This window comes from Podarcis tiliguerta (assembly GCF_965153285.1).
Source record: "Podarcis tiliguerta genome assembly, chromosome: 1".
Classification (NCBI taxonomy): domain Eukaryota; kingdom Metazoa; phylum Chordata; class Lepidosauria; order Squamata; family Lacertidae; genus Podarcis; species Podarcis tiliguerta.
Window position 1 is genome coordinate 30,881,073 of NC_139534.1, and position 21,035 is coordinate 30,902,107.

At 40.5% G+C, this 21,035-nt stretch overlaps 1 protein-coding gene across 6 annotated transcripts in view; it reads right to left on the minus strand.

The window, feature by feature from the left end:
* Positions 1-6,696: 6,696 nt before the first annotated feature.
* Positions 6,697-21,035, minus strand: part of PSMD14 (proteasome 26S subunit, non-ATPase 14) — a 63,764-nt gene continuing 49,425 nt past the window's right edge. For all 6 annotated transcript variants that reach the window (XM_083413243.1, XM_083413246.1, XM_083413244.1 and 3 more), the window contains 5 exons: positions 17,773-17,880; positions 14,883-14,957; positions 13,381-13,506; positions 12,545-12,607; positions 6,697-8,402 (listed from right to left, as the gene is read on the minus strand). In XM_083413243.1, the coding sequence (XP_083269369.1) occupies positions 8,304-8,402; positions 12,545-12,607; positions 13,381-13,506; positions 14,883-14,957; positions 17,773-17,880 (471 nt within the window). In that variant the 3' untranslated portion in view covers positions 6,697-8,303. The remainder of the gene's footprint in view (positions 8,403-12,544; positions 12,608-13,380; positions 13,507-14,882; positions 14,958-17,772; positions 17,881-21,035) is intronic.

Here is a 21,035-nt window from a genome sequence, read left to right on the forward strand (position 1 = left end):
CACCAGCTCCTAGCATAGAAAAGTAACTACAACCCTGGGGGGTAGAAAGGGAACGGGGGGGCAACAACACCCCTTCTCTTTTTCTCCATCCATATTCATCCAAAGTATTATTTCCATTCAGTTTTGAAATAATCATAAGCTTGAAGTGCCTTAATGTATTTGCCTTGATGTTTACGGGCTCTTTGGTAAATAAATATTTTATCTGCACGCAGTGCATGCGGGGGAGATGATCAGAGACAAGCCGCGCACGAGGCATCCATCTCCAGTCAGAGCGACGTTCTCCAAAGCCCCCACCTCAACCTCTCTCTTCCCTGCACCGTCGCTTTCTTCAGGCTTGTGTTCCTTCGGTATTTTTGAATATTTTTCTTTCACACGGAGCTCTCTCCTGTGATAATAAGACGGTTGTCACAAGTAATTACCTGGATTTCGTAGGAATAAATTAACATGCTGCTAGAATCAGAGGAAAGATGTTCTAAAACACACTTTTTTTTTTATTTGAAAAAAGAGCGAGAGAGAGAGACGGATTTTAAAAATCCAGGCTTAGTTAAACACTTTGAAGGCCATTGGTTTCAACAGGAGAGGTTTGCCTTTCAATCAATGCAGCGCGATCCTGCTCCGTGAGGCTCAAGGGTAAATCCCTAGACCAGAATATGGTTAGGATACCAGCTTGAAAATGGCTGTCACTAATTAAATGGAATTTTTTAAAAAAAATAATAATATAGATTTAAGGGGATAATATGCCACTGAGGCAAAGTAAGAGCTGCCTAGCAGGGGGCTGGGCTAGATGAAAGTCGTGGTCCCATCCAACCTTACAATTCTTTAATTCTAAAGGGAGTAACACACTCCTTAGACAGGGTGCGAAGAAATAACTTTCTTCAATAGCACAGCATATCCACAGTGTTATGCTTTGGACAGTCCCCGATTGGCTCGCCATCCCACCAATCGCAGGACAGCAGTCTGGGAGGAATGAAGACCGGACCATATTTTATAAGCGATCATCTTCCTGTATTCCCATTTTAAAAGCTGAAACCCACTGCAGGAAAAGCTCAGCGCCTTGCCCCCTCCCATAAACATCTTTTTCTCTTCCTTTTTCCAAGCATCCAAGTCCGAATAAGACTTTGGAGTAACTGGGAAGCTGGCATTCCACATGGTGACCTGACATTCATTCCAACCACATCTGTATTATTTAACTATATCGTCCCTCTGAATTTCGACAGGGTTCAAGTTTTATTTTTAGCCCCTCTCCCAAAATCTGGAAGTTCTGATCAGCAGGTTCCAACGCAGAGAAAAATGTGGGAGGGCAGCCATTAAAAGAGACCAGTCCTGCTATAATAGAAATGTTGAGGTTCAAAGTTCTTAAGGTTGTGTGTGTGCATCCTTTAAACGTCCTAGCTGATCTTACGCTATATGCAATTTAATTCCACATCACCATAACTTGTTTATATTCTGCAATGCTGGACCTAAAAGTGGGGCTGGTGGGAGGGGGGGTGGGGAAGAGAGAACCTTAAAACTTTATAGAGTACAATGGAGTCCTTAGGTTAGGCAGAAGGCTTTTAAAAACTGGTTGTCCAATCAATTCCATTAACCGAAACATAGAAATCCCAGTACACATAAACTTGAGGCATCCATCCTCTTGCAATGCATGCATTAAGAAAAGAGTATCTATGAGCTTATCTGCCCTTTACAGAGACTAGTATCCAAAGGGTACAAACCAGGCGAGAAAGGTGGTAATTTCAGTTTCCCAAAACATCCTGAGCTGTATCCCATTAAGTTCTCCTTGAAATCAATGGCCCTAAGTCATGTCTGATGGTGTGAGTGGCTCCACTCTATGATTATCACTTAATGCAACCTTCTGTGGTGGCCCTTTAATGCAATTTAAAAAAAAACCCACAAGTTTCAATGGGAAATTCCAGCATGATGCTGCTAAGTTGCCATTCATTAGTACATTCCCTGAGGGGCAGTCCTGTTAGTTTGTTTCAGCAAAAGCTGATGCCCCAATAGAGTTGTGTTAGCCTTTAAGGTGGCGCAAGTCTCTTACTGCATAGCAGAAATTTATTGTGTGGAACTTCCAACACTACAGGGCCTAGCTGGTTATCTCAGTACAGAAATCCATTTAAAGTATAAGGGAAAAACTCTCTCAGACTGCACAGGACAGAGATAGACATACCTTAACAAAGATCTCTGCTGCTCATGCTGTATATTTTCCAGCTAAGAACCTTTACCTGCATTTTATCATTTCCACTAAGGAAAATGCAAGTTTGAGACATATGGAGAGTCTTGCTTGAGAGGCCATCATGAAGATTCTCTTGGGACAACAGTCAAGCAGCAAATGGCCACATCCATTGTCCAATAATATTGAGAATCAAAGGGCAAAGGGGAAGAAACTCCTGGACAACTTACCAGACCCTATGTCTGCAAATGCTATTCTAGGCTGCAGTGATAGAAATATACTGTCCTGGTCAAGCCTAGGCGTAGCCAAGGGGGAGTGGGGGAGGGCAGGGAGGGGCAGCTGCCCCCCAAATCAATAAAAATCCATAGCTGAGGTTCTGCCCCCCTCCAACAAAAATCCTGGCTATGCTCATGTGATGAAGAGAAGCAATAGTCCTACTCTATTCTGCCTTGGTCAAACCACACCTAGAGAACTGTGTCCATTTCTGGGCACCACAATTAAAAAAGGATATTGACAAGCTGGAATGTGTGTAGAGGTATGTAACCAAGATTATAAAAGGTTAGGAACCCAAGTCTTATGAGGAACAGTTGAGGGAGTATTGGTATGCTTATCCTGGTAGAGCCTGATAAAGAGGAGACTGAGTGGAGATATGATAGCCATCTACAAATATCTAAAGGCATGTGACATGGAGGGTGGAACAAGCTTGCTTTCTCCTGCTCTGGAGGCTACGACCTGAACCAATGGGTTCAAGTTACAAGAAGGGCATTCTGGCTAAACATCAAGAGCTTTCTGATGGTGGGACCTGTTTGACAGTGAGACAGAGTCCCACCAGAGGTGGTGGACTCCTTCCCTGGAGGTTTTTAAGCAGAGGTTGGAGGGCTATCTGTCATGTATGATATAGTTGGGATTCCTGCATTGCAAGGCGTTGCATTCGGGAAGCAGCAATTCATATGCTGAGGGTCAGTGGCTTGAAAGATCGTAGCAAAATTGGATGAGCTTAAACAGCACATTCTTAGCTGACTGATGAGTTATGACTTACACTGGGTTTACAGTGTAATCCTGGCCATGTCTACTCAAAAATAAGTCCTATTGAATTCAGTGAGACTTGTTCCCAGCTAAGTGGGGCTAGGATCTAAGCTGAGTGCCAGAATGATCCTTTAGAGCAGTGTAGAAGAAAGAAGGCAAGATCTAAATACAAACCTGTATGCTTATAACAGAAGTAAAAGTAGTTTTGACAAGTGTAACACTAGAAGTTGAGGCTGGTGCCTATTGGCAAGGAAACCAATAGTACGAGGAGCTAGAGGCGACAAATTCTAATTTTCTCCTCCTGCTGCCCAATTCTTGTAGCTGGAGACACCATGAGTTATACCCTACACTTGTCTACTTAAAAGTAACTCCTGCTGGGTTCAGTGGGCCTTAGTTCCAGGAAATGGGTTGTAGGTTTGCAGCCTTACATCCTTATTAAAGTAATGCAACCTTGGCCCATTGATTGCAGTGGGATGTGGGAACTGACTGCAACTCGCACTATCCCCAGCAACTATTGCCAGTGGTAAGAGATGGTGGAAGGTGTAGTCCACCAAGATCTGGCGGGCACATGTGGCTATCCTGAGTTTGGAGGAAAGAAGATTCACCTTGCCCCCAGCTGTCTGAGAACAAATTGCTAGGCTTTGCCATGTCTGTATTTGTGTGTGGATGTGGTGTATATCTGGTCTGTGCATATCCGAAATAACTAAATGAAACACGTGATTTGGGTCATGATCTCACATTTATGCATCAGTGTCTCAAAGATGATCAGGGACACTCTTAAGCTTCCAAGTTGTTCTGAGGCCTTGGTCTTTCCAAACATTTAAACAGGGGTGGGGGACTTTTCTTTTTAGACAGGGGGCCACATTTCCTGATAAGAAACCTGGGTCTGTATGTTCAGGGCTGCTCACACGGGCATACAGGGGGCACACATGCACAAGGATGCAAGCTATTGGGAGTGGGTGAACCACTTCACTTTCATTTAGAAAAAAGAGCAGTCAAGCAGATAGCTATGAAGAAAGTTAGAAAGCAAAGAGTGGAGGCAAATTTCAAAGGTTCCATCAGCCAGATACAAAGAAGCTGCTGTTGCTAAGCTTGCTTACACAACTTAATTGCTGTTGCTAAGCAAACAGAGGAAGGACTGCTCACCACCCTCACCTGGGAGTAGGGAGGGAGGCCTCCAAGAACAGCAGAAGAAACAGGATCAGCTCATTATTGTTGCTGCTAGCCAGATGGAAGATTGTATGTGTACTGGGATATGTTTGTTTAAGCACTTTCCTCTGTGTCCACATTATTTCATTCACTCCCTGTGAGCTGTCTTTATACTATAAAACACAACTGGCTGTTTTTGGCATGATTTGGAAGCTACTTCCTTGAAACTGACCCCTCTCCTCCAATATTCCATGTCTCGCTCTACCCCCCACCCGTGTCATCACTGGTCTGCATGTCATCATTGCTGTTTATTAATATATAGTAATTATAATAAAAAATACAAACTTAACCAGAAAATAGAACCTAAGATCATCAAATACCTTGCAGCAGCCACAATCTAAATTCTAACAGGCTATACTTTAGAAGGGGCGGGGGAACTATCAAGTTTAGGAAGTTTTCCAAGCTGAGTTGTGAAATGTCACATGCTTACAGTATTAGTTGCTTGCCATTGCATATATGTACCTTGCTTTTCCTTCCAGGAGCTCAGGGCTGTGTACGCTGTTTTCTTCTCCCACTCCCTATTTTTATCTTCACAACAGTCCAGTGTGATAGGCTAGGCCGAGAGTTGGTAGTTCAGACACTTAAAACTTGTAAGACTCTGCATACTTATAGATTCTTATTCTTGCTCGTTGTTCTTCATCAGGGTTGGCAAACTTTGATTTTGTTTTTGTATTTTGCTGTAAATATCAGGACTCTGGAAATTTTGCAGTTAAAGCAAGGAGGCTCTTCTTCTGACCTTAGGCATGCTTATTTTTGTGTGATCTGTGAGTAACATTTTAGCGGCAACCTCGTGTGGTGAGCTAGACCGAGTAAACATGTGTACTTAAAAAGCAGTTCTACCCAACTTGTAAGGTATAGCAGACTAGTAGGGGAAAAATACACATGCAGTGGAGTGGGTGCAGGAAATCCTGTTGGCATCCCTGCATATGCCAGTGGTAGATGGGGCTCTCCATCCTGGCATGCAAAGGCATTGTGACAGTTCCAGGAAACATTCCAGCCAGGCACTTGAGGAAGCCACAGGGCAGCACTGAAGACTGCAGCCTGGGAATGTCCCAACATCAGATGAAGAGAGGTGGAGGACTGCATTTGCTTCCCGCACCTGAGGTTCCCCACCTTCAAGTTAAATGCGCAAGCTTTCCCCCTACCTTTTCTGAGAAATGAAACTAAGCTGATGGGAGAAAATGGCCAGAGCTGAAGAGGGAAGTGGTAGTTCTTTTGTTTTGATGGACAATTTTAGCTTCACAGTGAATTATTTTCCAAGGTAAATCAGTGTGATTTGGGAGAGGGATGTTGAAGCCATGCATCAGGTGCATTCATCTCCCAAGTATTAGAATCCTAGAACTGTAGCGCTGGAAGAGACCCCTAGGGTGATCTAGTCCAACCCCTGCAATGCAGGAATCCTGACCAAAGCATCAATGACAGATGGTCATCCAACCTCTGCTTAAAGACCTCCAAGGACGGAGAGTCCACAACCTGCCAAGGGAGTCTGTCCCGCTGTCAAACAGCTCTTACTGTCAGAAAGTTCTTCTGATGTTTAGTCGGAATCTCCTTTCTTGCAACTTGAATCCATTGGTTTGGGTCCTACCCTTCAGAGCAGGAGAGAACAAGCTTGCTGCATCTTCCATGTGATAGCCCTTTAGATGATATTTGAAGATGACTGCCGTATCTCCTCTCAATCTCGTCTTTTCCTGGCTAAACATACCCAACTCCCTCAGCTGTTCCTTTTAATGCTTGTACAGTATATATTTTTTATCTCCCAATCAATTAAAACAGTCCTCTTCAGCTGCAGTCTTCAATTTAATTAAAAATCCTTTACATCTTCAAGGCTGTGTGTATTGCTTTTAAAACAAAAAACAAAAAAACCCCACATTTTATGCCTAGATAGCCAAAGTTTTGCAATCTGCATCAAGTTTGAATATTGCTTGTTTCACATTCATTTACTCTGATTCTACTACTTTAGGTGAGGTGTAAAAACTGTAGTGCTCCAACGGCTTGCATACTGACTACAAAATAAAAGAATTTTTTAATTTAAACAGAAAGCTAACAATTCTAGGGGACAGGGAAGTTACTGTTATTCTATTACAGTTTATATGTTAGCTGTCTTTTGCCAATGCATATTCAAGAGCGAATACAAAGACAGCATGAATGACAGTAGTTACCAGAACTTTATGCACCGGATACTGGAAGCAAGCACATTTTTAAAAAGTGGGCAGCAAAGATGTGGACTTCTCCTGTAGTGGCTGAAGTTAAAAATTATCTAAGAGTGAAAGAAAACAGACAAATCAGGGTTGTTTTATTGGTAAATTTCTCTTCCTTTATTCACCTTCGAATCTACCAGCAAGAGATTGTTTACAAAACTATTTTCAGAGGTTAAAAATCTCTCTTGAACGAGTCTTGATGGTTCCATCTTTTCTTATGGTTTTTAACGTGCAAATCCTTGTTTGATTAAATGTGTATTTTTCAGTTTCTTTTTTACAAATAATAACAATAAAAGATTTAACCCAAAAAGAATTTGTGAAGGCATGTTTTTGATTTGGTGTTTCGCCGAATTTGCTGACAAAGAATCATTGTATTTTATGGCAAGTTTGTTTTTAATAGGTTTGTTACTCTGGCATTGCGTACACTACCCTTTTTTCTGAATTCACATATATTTTCAAGGCTCTTTGCAGTCCCAAGAGCAAGAACAAAAAGTTGGAAGGGGGGGAAGTGACTGAAAATGAAAGTTTTTGAGATACTGAATTCTGTACTTTACAGAGCTGTAGTGAAAGAGACGCTCACCATCGCTTACAGCAGCTATGCCAGGAGCTTGAGCCAGTTTCATGATTAGCTCACAAGGGTTTTAGAAGATTAGTTGTTTTGTGCAGCATTTGATGGGTTTAGCATGCTTCTTTCAAAATCTTGCTTTCCCACTGCCCCTTTCCAGCACACATCCCATAAAGGTGTCCGGGTTAGCTGCTGTAAAATTGCCCCTCTCCTGTTTGCTCAAAATGATAGCTCAAATTAACTGGGCCACCGTATACATTCTCAGAAAAACCTGCCTCCAATTTCGAGGTTTTTAATCAGCACATTGCAGGGGCCACTCGTCAAGCTAGGCAATCCAAATTCTCTTCAATACCATTGTATCTTGTTTCCACCTTTTGCACAAATTTAAGAAGTCATTCTCTAATAAGGTGAACTGCCCTGCCCGGTGGTCAAAGGCCACATACACAGGCTCACGTCTGCTTGGAAGCCACACTCCTCTGACCTGAAAAGTTATAATTTCAGACGGGAGTGGGAAAGGACAGAAGCAAACTCAGTGCTGATAAGAGCTTAGAAGTGCCCTAGTATTGCTTTGGGTATATATTTCAAGACTGACAAGCTCTTGTAAAGTTTCTGCGATTCAGTCCTCCCTCACACCGAAAGCAATAAGACCACATTAGTGCTGCCTATGCATAGAAGAGATATGTGCCGCAACAACAAATGACCACATGCCACAGGTCTCCATGTCTCATCAGCTTACTGAAATATATTTCTTTGCTTGTTGAACTTTGTACAATATTGTCAACAATATACCCTCCCCAATTTATGAACAACACAAGCAGAACACTACGGTTATTAAAAAAAAACCCTATATGGCAATAATCAAAATATATATACTGCTGATTTTCTTCCAAATATTAAATGAAAAACCACACCAAACCCCAACCACATTTTTAACTCAGTTCCAGAATGGCTCTGGAATTTGCAAAGACCCTGACATAAAAACATATCCAAAGTAATTGCATAAACTGAGATGAAAAGGTGTTAGAGAGATGCTCTTAGACTGCAAATGATGTCTTTGACATCCAAACATATCTTAGTCTCAGTGCTTGAAACAATGGATGATCAGAGACTGAGAACAGCATTTACAAGCAAGTCATTATTTAAATACAACAGTATCCAACATAGCTGCTAAACACTGGACAATGTTGCAAGTCATCAGCACATCCACATGTTCTTCTAAGTGACGTTTGGGGTCCTAAAATACAAGTAGAAAATATTATTCGTAGAGCTTATCGGAACATCACATTTGCAATTATTTGCTCTGTGTTTCTATTCCACGACAGAACTGATGGCATCAATAAGCAATTAAAACTCAGGGTTCTCTTATGCAAGCTATTTGATGTAGTTTGTAATTAAAAAACCTTAAGCGTTAGATTGAGGCTGCACAGTGTTCATACAAACTAAGCATGTTATTGTCCTGAAAGTGGCATTTTGAACAAATGAGGACCTAACAATAAGAGACATACTTCTTTCCCCCTTAATATCCTGACATTGATGGGCAATTCTTGTGGCTATAGGAGTGGAGGACAATAATGGATAAATGAAGCACTCCACATGTGCAATAGCTTTCCCACTCCTTGTACTGGCTTGGGCAGCTGCTTGTGTGCAATCCAGGTGAATGGGGGGGGGCTACATTGCACAGAAAGCTCTGTGACAACACTGGAATGTGCAGAGGATTCTTGACTGGGGATTATCATCATCATCATCTTCTTCTTCACTTATTAAATTTCAGACCTGCCTACCACCATGAAGTGCCAGGGGAGATCTCCAGAAGCGTGAACATTAATTGCCTGCAACTGTTTTGAATCAGACCCACACTGCCCATAAACACAGGACTGTGGCCTTGTATGGTGCTGCTTTTTCATATTAAAGGGCACCCCATTCAAAACCTGTTCCAACACAGCAGTTCCCCCTTGTGGTTGCTTTAGGGCAGTTAAATAAGAGGTAGTGGCAGGGAGTTACTATATAGGGACCTACTAGGACAACATTTGCTATTCAAGACTATGCTCCCCCATGTTGACTGCGCTCGTTGACCTGCGGATATAGGGCAGTATACAATTTTAATAAATAAATCATAGTAATAATAGTTGCAACAGATCAGCATGAAAATAGCCATAGCCAAATAAGCAAGGGGTTTTTTTTTGGTTTTGTTTTTTTAAGTGCAAAACAGCCTCAGAGGCTGCAATTAAGAGCGGGAAGAGTGGTTAGAGGATAATGGGTTGCTCAACACAATTCTTACAATTTGTCTGTTGAAAGCCACACTAACAAGGTGCTTTCTCATCTGCAGCGAGAGAATAAAGGCGCCCCACATACGCTCCACCCCATCTTCTTGTAGCTACTGAGACTGAAAGCGCAATTTGTTGGGGGAAAGAACTGATGAGCCGTGTCAAAGGTAGTCTGACCCTTAATCCAACTGCAACACTAGCAGGCTGCATCAGATCACAATCGCATAGCCCTTTACCTAGGAGTAAGCCCCACTGAACCCAATGGAACTTACTCCTGAGTAGGCATGTACAGTACCACACTGCAAAATGCAATGTTGTTATTAAACCATAATCATGTCACCCTGTTGAAAAAGATACTTATCTAAATATCTGGATATGCATTGCATTGAAAATTAATAGTGAATTTCAACAATTCATTATAACACTGTCTTGTTCTTATTCATTTATCAAGTTCATTACTGAATTCTGGGCTCCATTGACATCAATGGGAGCTTTGCCATTTGCTTCCAATGGAACTGGGACTCCATCCCATGTTATTTTAAGATATCCTCACTCAAAACAAAAGTGCTTTCCAATTAAATAAATGAAAACAAACCATAAAATACAGATTGGGGGTGGGGGATAGTGAAGTGGGGGGGGGGGGAACCCTGATGCTAAAATGCTCTTTTTAGAAAATTTTGATTTGCAAACAAGTAGCGTATCCATAGTTAGCTACTGAATTAAACATTATTTTTGTCCACTCTTTGACTGTTTCATGTGCCTCCGTTAAGAAACTGCACAGTTGGACAAAGGAGGATTATCTTTTGCCAAGATTAGTTATGCTTTCCAAGATGAACCTGCTTAATAAGCAAACCCAATGACACAGCCAGAACAAGACTTTGTCTTCTCAGCCTCTCCTGTTGTCCAAAGCTGCAACTTAGGTTTATTACATTTGTATACTGCCCATCCAACTAAGTCCCCTGGGTAGTTTAATTTAAAAACAACAACACAAATTACAATTTGCAATTAAAACCACTAAATCCAAACACAATAAATCACAAAGGCAAAAAGCCTAGCAACCCCACCCCCCCAACTTGAAATTGGCATAAAAAGCAGCCAAAACAATTTAAAACAGGATTTAAAACCCAGCAAGAGGAAACTGCATTTAATATCTGAAGCACCTATTAGATTGTAATTAAGAGGCCCCCTTCTCCCAAGGCTATAAAGACCTCAGGATGGGCACCTGTCAAGTCTTGCACTGCATCACCACTGCAAAAAGACCTTCTTTAGCCTGCCTCTCTACATTAGAAGAGGGAATATGAAGGCCTCCAAACAAGATCAATGCAAGTGTGGATGGGAGAAGGCAATTCTTCAGGTAACCACAATTCAAGGCAACTGGATCCAAGCAAGATGACAGATAAAAAAGATCTGTAGCTGAGATAACTAGCTCATCCTTCCTAAACTTCATTTCTACCCTGCATACCTGCTATAGATGTAGATGTACTTGCTCAGGCAGCACAATTTTTAAATGACATGATAAGGGAACATATTCTGTTCCATGGCTATAACCATTTATAAGTAAATAGCTGCATGCAATGCTGCAGTTCCATTTTCACAGATTTCTGCATGTGCAGCAGAACTGTCCTTTCCTCTGCCTGTAGCTCCACCCTTAGTAGTCTTTTCAAAATCTGCTCCAGAGGGTTTGACCCTCCAAATCAGGTTTGTTGGGGGGGTACAGGGTGGAGGAAAAGAAAGGGACGTTCTGAGCAGAAATCTGCTTGATCGGGGCTGGGTACAACCCATAGTAAACCTCAGTACTGTCTCTTTCTTCAAAAAAAGGGGATTGTTGGTTGGTTTGTAAAAAGCTTCAACCCCCCCACATTCTGGAGTATCAGAATAGTTTGTTTCCTCCCTTCAACAAAAATGCCCTTTCGGATTGATGAAGATTTTTTTTCTAGAAAGAGGTGCTGGAACTCCCCCTTTTTAAGCGGGGTGAGTTGTTGAGTGTGTGTCCCCCCCCCCCTTGTTTGCCCGCTTGACCCAATGCCACAGGGATAACATAAAAACCTTCACCGCCAAAATAACCCTGCTGCCTGCAGCCCGGAGCACCATGCAGGGGGATGCCACTGCAAAACTACACAGCTGCTGGAATGCACCAAAGAGGTGCTGAAATGCAACAAAGAGGTGCCGGAACTCAGTTCCAGTGACTTCCAGCTGAAAAAAGGCCCTGCCTGACTTTCCTACACAGCCATTTCTAGAAACGCCTTGATATGCACCCTGTTCACTGAAACTCATGTCCAAGTCCTTGCCATGAGACTCAATATTGGGTATTTGCATAGCACCTGGTAATATTCAAATAGTGCTGCCCTCACATCCACTACCTTGTAAGGTAGGACAATATTAAATCATCCCCATATTAGTTACCATGCTATTATACCTTTAGCTTGCCACATGATGCAGCTGGGTGGAGTGTACAATAGAAGAAGGCCTGCAGGATAACTCACTCCCTCATCATGGATTTTAAGGTCCCTGGGGGGTTATTTGGCAGGCAACCTGGCAACTTTACTTCCAAGTGAATGGAAACAGATTATGAATACCCCCCCCCTCCTTGGAATGCCCTTTGGCACAGGGGATTGTCATTTGAAAAAGAAGGCGTTCCCAGCTCTCTATGGCACAAGGAACAAGTCAAGTAGTACTCTGGGATTCAAGGATTAGGTTTCATGGTAACAATCCAAATTTACCGTCCTAAAATCCAAAGGACATGGGCTTTGAGCATTGGTAATGGCTGAATTTTTGTGCTGATGACAGAATTTTATATGGATATTCTTGTTCTCTTGGCTTTGGTGCCCAAGTGCAGGAATACTAGGGAAAACCCACTGTTTTTAAGGATAGGATGCCAGATGGTTTATTTAGGTAGAAAAATACCAAATGAAACAGTGGCAGATGCCAAATGACAATTTTATGCTCCACTGTTGAGACTATCTCAAGTCAAAGACTTCAAATAATTTGTTTCAGTGGAAATAAGTGCACCATTTGTAAGGAGTTAAGGAGAAAGGAAAAATCATCAGCATGTGACTAAACAAAAATACACAAAACATGTTATTTCACGTCAGTATAATTCATTACACCTCACCTGCTTGCCAACATTTTTTATTGCCAGCTGTTCAGGTGTCATCTTATCTTCTTCCTCCACAGCCTGTGAAGGATATGCAGAAAAGGTTAGCATTTGAGATCTTATTAAATCAGGAGCCCCCCAAAATTAAATGTTCTTTTATAAGGTTGAAGCTGAAGTGACAGCATCATTTTAATCACTACATGCCCAATGAAAAAGGAAGTTGTGCTAGGGAAACAGTCAAGGCCCACATCTCCACCCCCCCAACCCGTATAACAGTGCTTTCATTGCCACTGTAAGTGGTCTGTGAAGTGTAGCATTTATATCTGTGGTGCTAACAATGTACACCCCCCTTCACAGACTGACATGAAAAAGGAAACACTCTTCAGGGCAGGGGCCTAACTTCTGATAGAGGGGGAGACAACCGGAGGATGGAAGGAAGTGGCACAACTAGCAAGGAACACGCAAGAATCATTGGATCTTGCTTCTGATGGGATAAGCCCTTCTCTCTCGCTAGGTTTGCAACATGTTTATATATATATTATAAAGGGTAAGCCTGTCTATGTTGTGCACTTTTCTACCTTTCTAAAAAAGAAAGCAGATGCCAGCAGGGCTGGCAATTTCATGCTCACTTCTTAGACACTTTTAATGTTCAACAATGCCATTTCAGTTTGGGGTTTTTGGCCCCCAATTCCAGCACTAAGTGCCCTGATTTTTATTCTTTGTTTTTTAAAGGATGAACAGCTATACCCCCAGTACATGTAGACTGGATATCTGAATCTGGAATTCCAAAGGCAAAAACAAGTCTGGGGCACCCACAGAATATCATCAGCTCAAGCAATGGCATACTGTGGTACCTTGTTGTAGTTCTTTGCTAATTCCAGCATTTCCTTCACTACTGTCTCGTTGAGTTTGCAGTGCTCACTGTAGTCTTGAAGGGTTAAACCTTCCATCCAACTCTTCTTATGTAAATTGAGCAACATCTGGTGAGGAAAGTCAACAAAGTATTAGTGATTGTGGAAGTGCTTAGGTGAGAGCAGGAGTTTGGGTATAGTAATTGTGGCCTCAGTTATGCAATAAACTTTGAACTGTGAAGAATCATGCAGATTTTCTATGTCTATCAGGATTTGAAGCAACACATGGCAAGAGACAGGAAAGTTTTTGGTGACGGAAAGTGCTTAGAACACTGCTGCCAAGTCTGAATTAACTGGGGCTATCACAGATCATTTTTCTGTTTTGTAAGTTGACTCCTCACCCCAGAGTTGAGTATCCATTGGAGATCATCTGATGAGAGAGAAATTGTTTGCTCTAAAAGATAATTGTAAAACTTGAACCCACCCTCACAGGGGGATTTATAAAGACCCAATTGAGTGCTAAAAATGGTTTGTGATCATGTGGTTTCAGGCATTCTGCCAGACTATCAGCTTCCAATACATAATTGGTGTCAGAATTGCAGAGGTCCGATTCCCAGTCATGAGAATGAAGTCATGAATGTGCAGAGAAGAACACTGGACTGAAATGGATGCCTGCACACTAGGTGAAGACTTCACATGTTAATGGAAATAGCCCTGAATCCTAAAATCTCTCCTTTGTCACACTTGGCAATTACTGTTCTCGCCTTTACAAAAGTGCTCGCAGTGTAATGAACAAAAATACAATCTCCTCAGGTTAGTTCTAAGGCCTAGACTCCAAAATGTAGAGCAGAGAGGGAAAAAAAGGTTTTTCTGCAGGAACTAAGATCCAAAGGAACCATTCATTTGTACGTTTCTTAATGTCTTGAAAGCACAGGTCTATTACAGAAGGTCCAACACTAACACAAAAGTATTTCATTTCTCCTTTTTTAAATTTTTTGAATTGGCAGAGTTTGTCATCTGGTTCTTGCACACTTTTAATGAGGTGGTTCCAAGCAAGACAAAGGATAGATTCTGTTTGTCAATAAAACTATGTAACTGTTTGAATACAGCCTTTATTTAATTTCTATACCCTCCAATAACTAGCATGGGAGTTACTTGACATAGAAAGAGGCTGTCTTAAAGGGCAGAATCTAGTTGGCACCCTGGTGCTTTTGATCCAGTAGATGCTTCTAATAACAGAACAAACCATTCCCTCCTGCAGTCCTCAGCATCCCCTTACCACAATGAAGTTCAGGCTGAGGTTCATTTGGGGAAGGTAATGCATTTCCCATATGACATAAAGGGGGGGGGGGGAGAGAGAATGACATAAATGACAACAAAAGATATTAGAAATTAAAATTCTTATCACAACACTGCAGCATGCTGTAAGTCAATTTAAGCCATTTGCAAGCAATTTTTTAAATAACACCCCAAGCAATTGAAAATATGCTAGGAACAAAACTTACCTTCTGTTCTAGTTCATTCTTCCTGTAGTTGATGGTAATGGAGTAGTAATGTCTATTTAATCCATGAATTAACGCCTAGAACATTTAAAAGCAATAAATAAAATATATCTGATAATTTCTACTAAATACATGCAAGAATCTGATTAAAGTCTAGAAACATGGACTTGAGCTGTAATTTGAAAAACTTTCCTGAAAGTTGTTTAGGTTTCCATATCCAAAGCTGCCCAAACATATAGCCATCAATTACATATTTTGCTGTACTTTATATTTTGCTAGAAACGCATCCAAAATGAAACACACATTTCCAAAGGGTACAAGTAGGGGACTATAACTAGGTATAGAAGATGATTAATCCTTTAAGTAAGGATGTATCTGTCTAAGTTATACTCAGATCAGACCTACTGAAATTAATAGACCCAAACTAGACATGTTCATTATTTTCAATGAGACAACCCTGAGTAGGACCAACATTGGATACAACTCCTATTCTGTCACCCAAAATTTTAATTTTGGTGCAGTTATATAAAATACAATCTTAAAATGGCCTTAAGCAAAGCATGATTTTGTAAACCTGAGGACTGATTCACACGACAATAGTTAAACTTTTAACATGAGTATTTGTCTCAAATGGAAGTTAAATAAATGCATGTAACTGTTTCTGGCCAGGATCCAAAGTAATATCAGATCTGCACAAGGGAGAGCCACAGCCTCAACTGAGATTTGCTGTTTTTTGAAGGCCAGAGGGTTTTCTGCCTGTTCTGGTGCCACAGTTTCTATCACTAAAAAGATAGAATTGCTTTTAGAAGCCAAACAGCAGCTTGTCTCTTTGACAGTAGGAGCTGCTGCAACAAAATCCTATACGACAAGAGCTGTTATTCCACATGCAGACACATAACTATTTGAATTCTTGTTTCTTGTTTCTAAGGAATGACACATATTAATGGATGGTAATTTAGAAGGAATGTTGGAATATACAAATTGTTAGGTTTGGGCTTGGAATAAAGAACCTGCAAAGGTTGGCAATGCTTTTAACAGCTGATCTGAGACCAAGGTATTACTGAACTCTCTAAAACAAAATAATAATGAAGCATGACACTTTGGGGTTTGCCGGAGAGGTCATTACATGCTGCCTTGAAAATCCCAGTAATATATTCTCTAGAAACAGACAAGCACAGGCTTGCCCGCACCCAATCAAAAACATTAGTGGGTTCTTCTATACTCATTATGATTTGCAGTTTGCACAGATTCAAATTGAGTAATATACTTCCACCTTATTAAACAAGCATTCTTTGGTTTGCTCAATATTTTGTTAAGCTGCTGCATTCATGCTACCAATATACGTTTTGAAGTCTGAGGAGTTTATGACTATGACTAGGTAGGAAGTCTCCAGGGTGAGAGAAAATGCTGGAGCCTATGATTCCAACTCAACAGTGGTCCTATGCTGTTTTCAAGGAAAGTTCAGTGTTTACAGCATATGTTGCTATTGGTGCTCCTGTAATTAATCTTTGGAGAAATAATTAAGGTTCTTTGTGGCAACTATCTGGGCCTTTTAAAATTCATTTTGAAAGAAAAAATAATATATATATTTTTTGAAATTATCGTCATTAGAGCATGAGAATGATAGCGACAAAGCATTAATCATTCATGAGGGAATGCTTGTTTAAGAAACAAGAAGCTTCCTGTATGGAGCTCTGTTTATACCCAACTCCAAGAACTGTAGTCTTAAATGCCAGATTATTCTTACAAGATAAAATAACATAGGGTGTTTGTTTTTATTTTTAAAAATTATATGCCTTACGACTACAAAAGTTCTCTAAGTGGTTTACTGTAGACAGTTAAAAAAAATCATTAAAAAAACCCCAAGATACATAAAAATTGCATGTAACTTGACTATTAAGCTTTTTACATGCACAACTTTGGATAGAATGAATTACCCCCTTTATCTTCTACCCGTGGTTAAAGAGAACATGGGGGGATGCCTGCAAACCCACAACTTGTATTTTGGATCACACTGCAAATAAAATCTCAGGTTTATGAGGAAATATCCAAAAAGGCCTATTTTCTGAGGAGCTAAGATTGAAGTGCTAATGGAGGCAAGCTATAACCCCATAAGTACAGATTTGTTTAGCAGAGCTACTGAAGTCTGCAGAGATATTCCAAGCAATGAATTTGATGATTCAATGGAACTGCCCTTATGAACCCAGCACTTATATGAAAAAACTAGGACCAACAGAAAGAGAGAACAGAAGAAGCATCAGTGTTTAAAACAAAACGATGTGGAAATAATTTATTCTAACACACACCTATAAAAATGTGATAAATCTGCATGTGATCTCTGGAAAAACAAGGGGCATGGCAGCCGTAAAAATGAGTCACTATAGATCTTTATGCAAAATGAAATCTCTTAACTTTGGCTGTAATATTGCATCTCTATAGTAAGAGTCAGTATTTTATAAATGTAATTTATTGTACTTATAAGCCATTTCATATTCAAAATGCTCAAATCAGTGTATTATAAAATGAAATATAAAATTAACAAATGTTTAAAATACAGTTCAATGACTTACACAAAGGCTGGTGGCCTACAAAGCTGATATTAACAACCTAGGAATGCCTGGATAAACAAAAACAAACTGCAGTTGGTACCTATCTAATTTCAGGAGGAAGAATGTTCCATAAAGATGGAGTTTTATTGTTAAATACCCTGCTCCAAGTAATGATAGGACAAATATGAGAAACATGTGGGCCTTGTCTAATGACCTCAGTGATCAGATAGGGTTATGGAGGAAGATTACATTTACCCAAAAAAAGTGTGTATGTATGCAAATATTAATAATATGCATTATAAATATATATATATAGACACATATATACCAAATACTGAATTTACCTGGATAGATGGCTTGTTTAAGTGACCCAGATTTGAAGTTGTTTGTCTTGGTTCATGTCCCAAGACCATCATATTAGCATTGATCAATCTGAAAGCATCAATAACAACCTGTAAAAACAAGACGCCAAAGTCAATTCTTTGTAGAAAATACAAGCAATTGCACCAAGTAACAGTGGAGAAGTCACGATCAACTCACATCTGTTTTTGGCCTTTCTCCAGAAAATTATTTAATTATAATATTAATAAAAAAGAACCACCTGCTGTCTCTGCCATCAGCACACCAACTCGGTTGAGTATTGTAAAGTGACACCAATTACTACATTTTTGGGGCAGTTGAGAAAAAATAAATTAAGTTTTATACACTCTTATTTTGATGGCTTAAGTTTACACACACACACACACACACACACACACACAGTAACTTTAAAAACATGTTTGTCACCTACATCTTACCTAGTCAAATTGAATGACAGGGAAACTAAATCTGAAAGTGAGCACAAGCTAAGGGACCATGTTTAAAGCCCAGTCCTGTCACATCAATTATACCACTGGAATACTTGAAATGACAACAAAATTATAGTCAGCAAGGAACTTTCCCCATGTATTCCCTTCTAGTCAGATGCTTTTTACTCCCTGCAAGTAGGAAAGAGGCTATAAACTGTCGGATGGATTATGACGACCTTGTCAGTGTCATGGCCAGGAGCAAAACCAAGCAAAACCAAAAAAGGGAAGGGAACAAAAATCAAGGTCACTTACAACTGTAAATATACAGCGGGCAACTTTCGGGGAGGTGTTTTTGTTTTGTTATTTACTTATTTTTGTTTAATCCTGAAGAGCTCTCAAACCATAGCCATAAAGGCGACTCTTGATTTTGCCTATGGAGTCTTCAGAAAGGACCCGGTGGGTCGCAAACAGAATACTGCAAATTCTGATGTGGGGCAACCAACACAAAGGACTACAATGCTAGAGACAAGTTGTTTTTCAATTTAGCCCTCAGTCCTTCAAGCTGATTTGCTTAGCAGTGATCCAACTTTCCTTTTTCTCAAAGCAAAGAGAATCGGTGTAGTGTGAGCTGAGTCTAAAACCCCCAGTTTATCTCACCTCAACTACCAGCTACATTCTTAGCTCTCCATCCATAGTAAGAGGATAATAACAGTAGCCTATTTTGCAGGATTATTTACTAGGAATGTGCAAAGCTTGTTGAAGGAAAGGAGCATATTGCAGCTTTACAATTTTGTAGGAATAGCATGGCAAAAACCCACACTGAGCCTTAGGAAATGATACCAACAGACAATTGCATCAACACACAACTACACATCTCCACTAGGGGAATGCCAGTGGCAAGTTAAATAGGATGTGCATGAGATCACAGGATGAGGAACCACTCAAAAGTTTGTAGGCTTCTTCCTAATGCAAATGTTTTCTGTGTGGAAGCAGCGCTTGAATCAGACTATGACTCCAAGCAAACATTAAGAGCACAGGAGAGAGGCAGCCAGGATTCATTCCTAAGAGGCCTCCCAAAATGTAGGAAAGCTGCATGGACTAAGGAGAATCAATGATTCAAAGGTTAGAATTACCAATGAGACCCCACAGAACTGAAATAAGCAGAGCTAAAAAGAAATCCAGAGGTCAGCAAAACAAATCCAGAGGTTATCTTCTTTCAATCCCCAAGCTACAGAAGCTGTTCGGTTCTGCTCTTCAGCTGGGTACCAAAGGGCAGCAAACAAGAGTTTAAACTGTTTGGATCAGAGGGTGGAACAAACAACTTCTGGGTGATTACATATCCTTTATGCCTACATGGCAGAAGAGAGAAATAACAAATGCAAGAGTATGTTGTTGGAATATTATGTGATGCAAGTCATTCTTCATTGTAAGCACTGCCATAAGGCCAATGAGTAACAAACACAGCTACAAATAGGAATTTTCCTACAGCACTGTAAGCATCAACTATAGATTCTATTGTTCAGAAAATTAAAAGCATAAATTGTACTCCTGAACCAAAGTTTTTTTAAGCACTTGCTAATGAATGACACATCAAATGTTTAAGTCCTGTCTAATTAACAAAGCTCTCATCATCATGAAGTTAGAGAAAAAGAGACGCTGAAGAACCCTTCTCCCACATTTCAGCTCGCAACCTGCATAGCTTAATGTGGTTGCTGGAGGACTTACAAAGGGTGGCAACCCTGTTGGCTGATATTAACTCAAAAGGGGACATCTGTAGCTCACTGGCAGAACACCAGTTTGTAGGCAAGGGGTCCCAGATTCAATCCTTGGCAACTCTAGGTAAGACTACAAAAAACTGCCTGAAACCCTGGGCCACTGCAGGTCTGTGTAGACAATATTAAATTAGATGGATCTTTGATGTGACTCAGATTTAGGCAACCACCTGTGTCCTTATACAAACAGCAAACCATCAAAAGTATAAAGTTTGGGGAATTAGTTCTATAAGAAAAAGTCCCCAAATAGTATGGGACAAAGGTGTCTTACTTTTTTTTTAGAACTTGCATTAAATGAATGAAAACTCAGGAGTTAGTAGGTAGATTTACACCATGCTCAGTCCCCTGCTGCTTCTTGAAAGTGGTTAGCACTATCCTGCACCCCAAGCCCAATAGCTTAGCACCACGCCATTTCTTTTGGGTAGTCTGCAAAAAAGAACTATTATTTGCACATTAGTACCACAGAGTAACTGAAGTTGTCCAATGTAAGATGTAACTGAAGGCAAAAATATTTGGGGGGGTTTCTTGGGGGGGGGGCAGAGATACCTGCACATTCCTTCTATCCTTATGATTATCTGGCCTAATTAAATACATAATTTTAACCTAACACTGTCGTTTACTTGATGGGTTCCCCACCCGGTTTAAAAAGTTACTTTAGATTTCCAGACAGTGAGATCCAAATATATGCATATACTGCGTGCTTCCTAACAGAAGCAACTAAAAAGAGAAGAAAGAAATGAGAGTATGCAAGAGGTGGCTTGATGCTTTGTATAATCCTGCTAAGAAAACCCCAAGCGCATATGTACCAAGAGGTTGGGACCCAGGGTGGGGTGGGGTGCTTAACAGCCCATGAGGGGGCATTTTCAGTATTAGCCCCAAAGTTGTGGAATTCCCTCCCCACAAAGGTACATCTGGCAATTTCACTATAGTTTCCAATATATGCAAAAAATGTACCTCTTATCCTGGCCTTTGACACCCAAGATTAAGTTAAGTACTTAATTCGTTCCGGAGGTCCGTTCTTAACCTGAAACTGTTCTTAACCTGAAG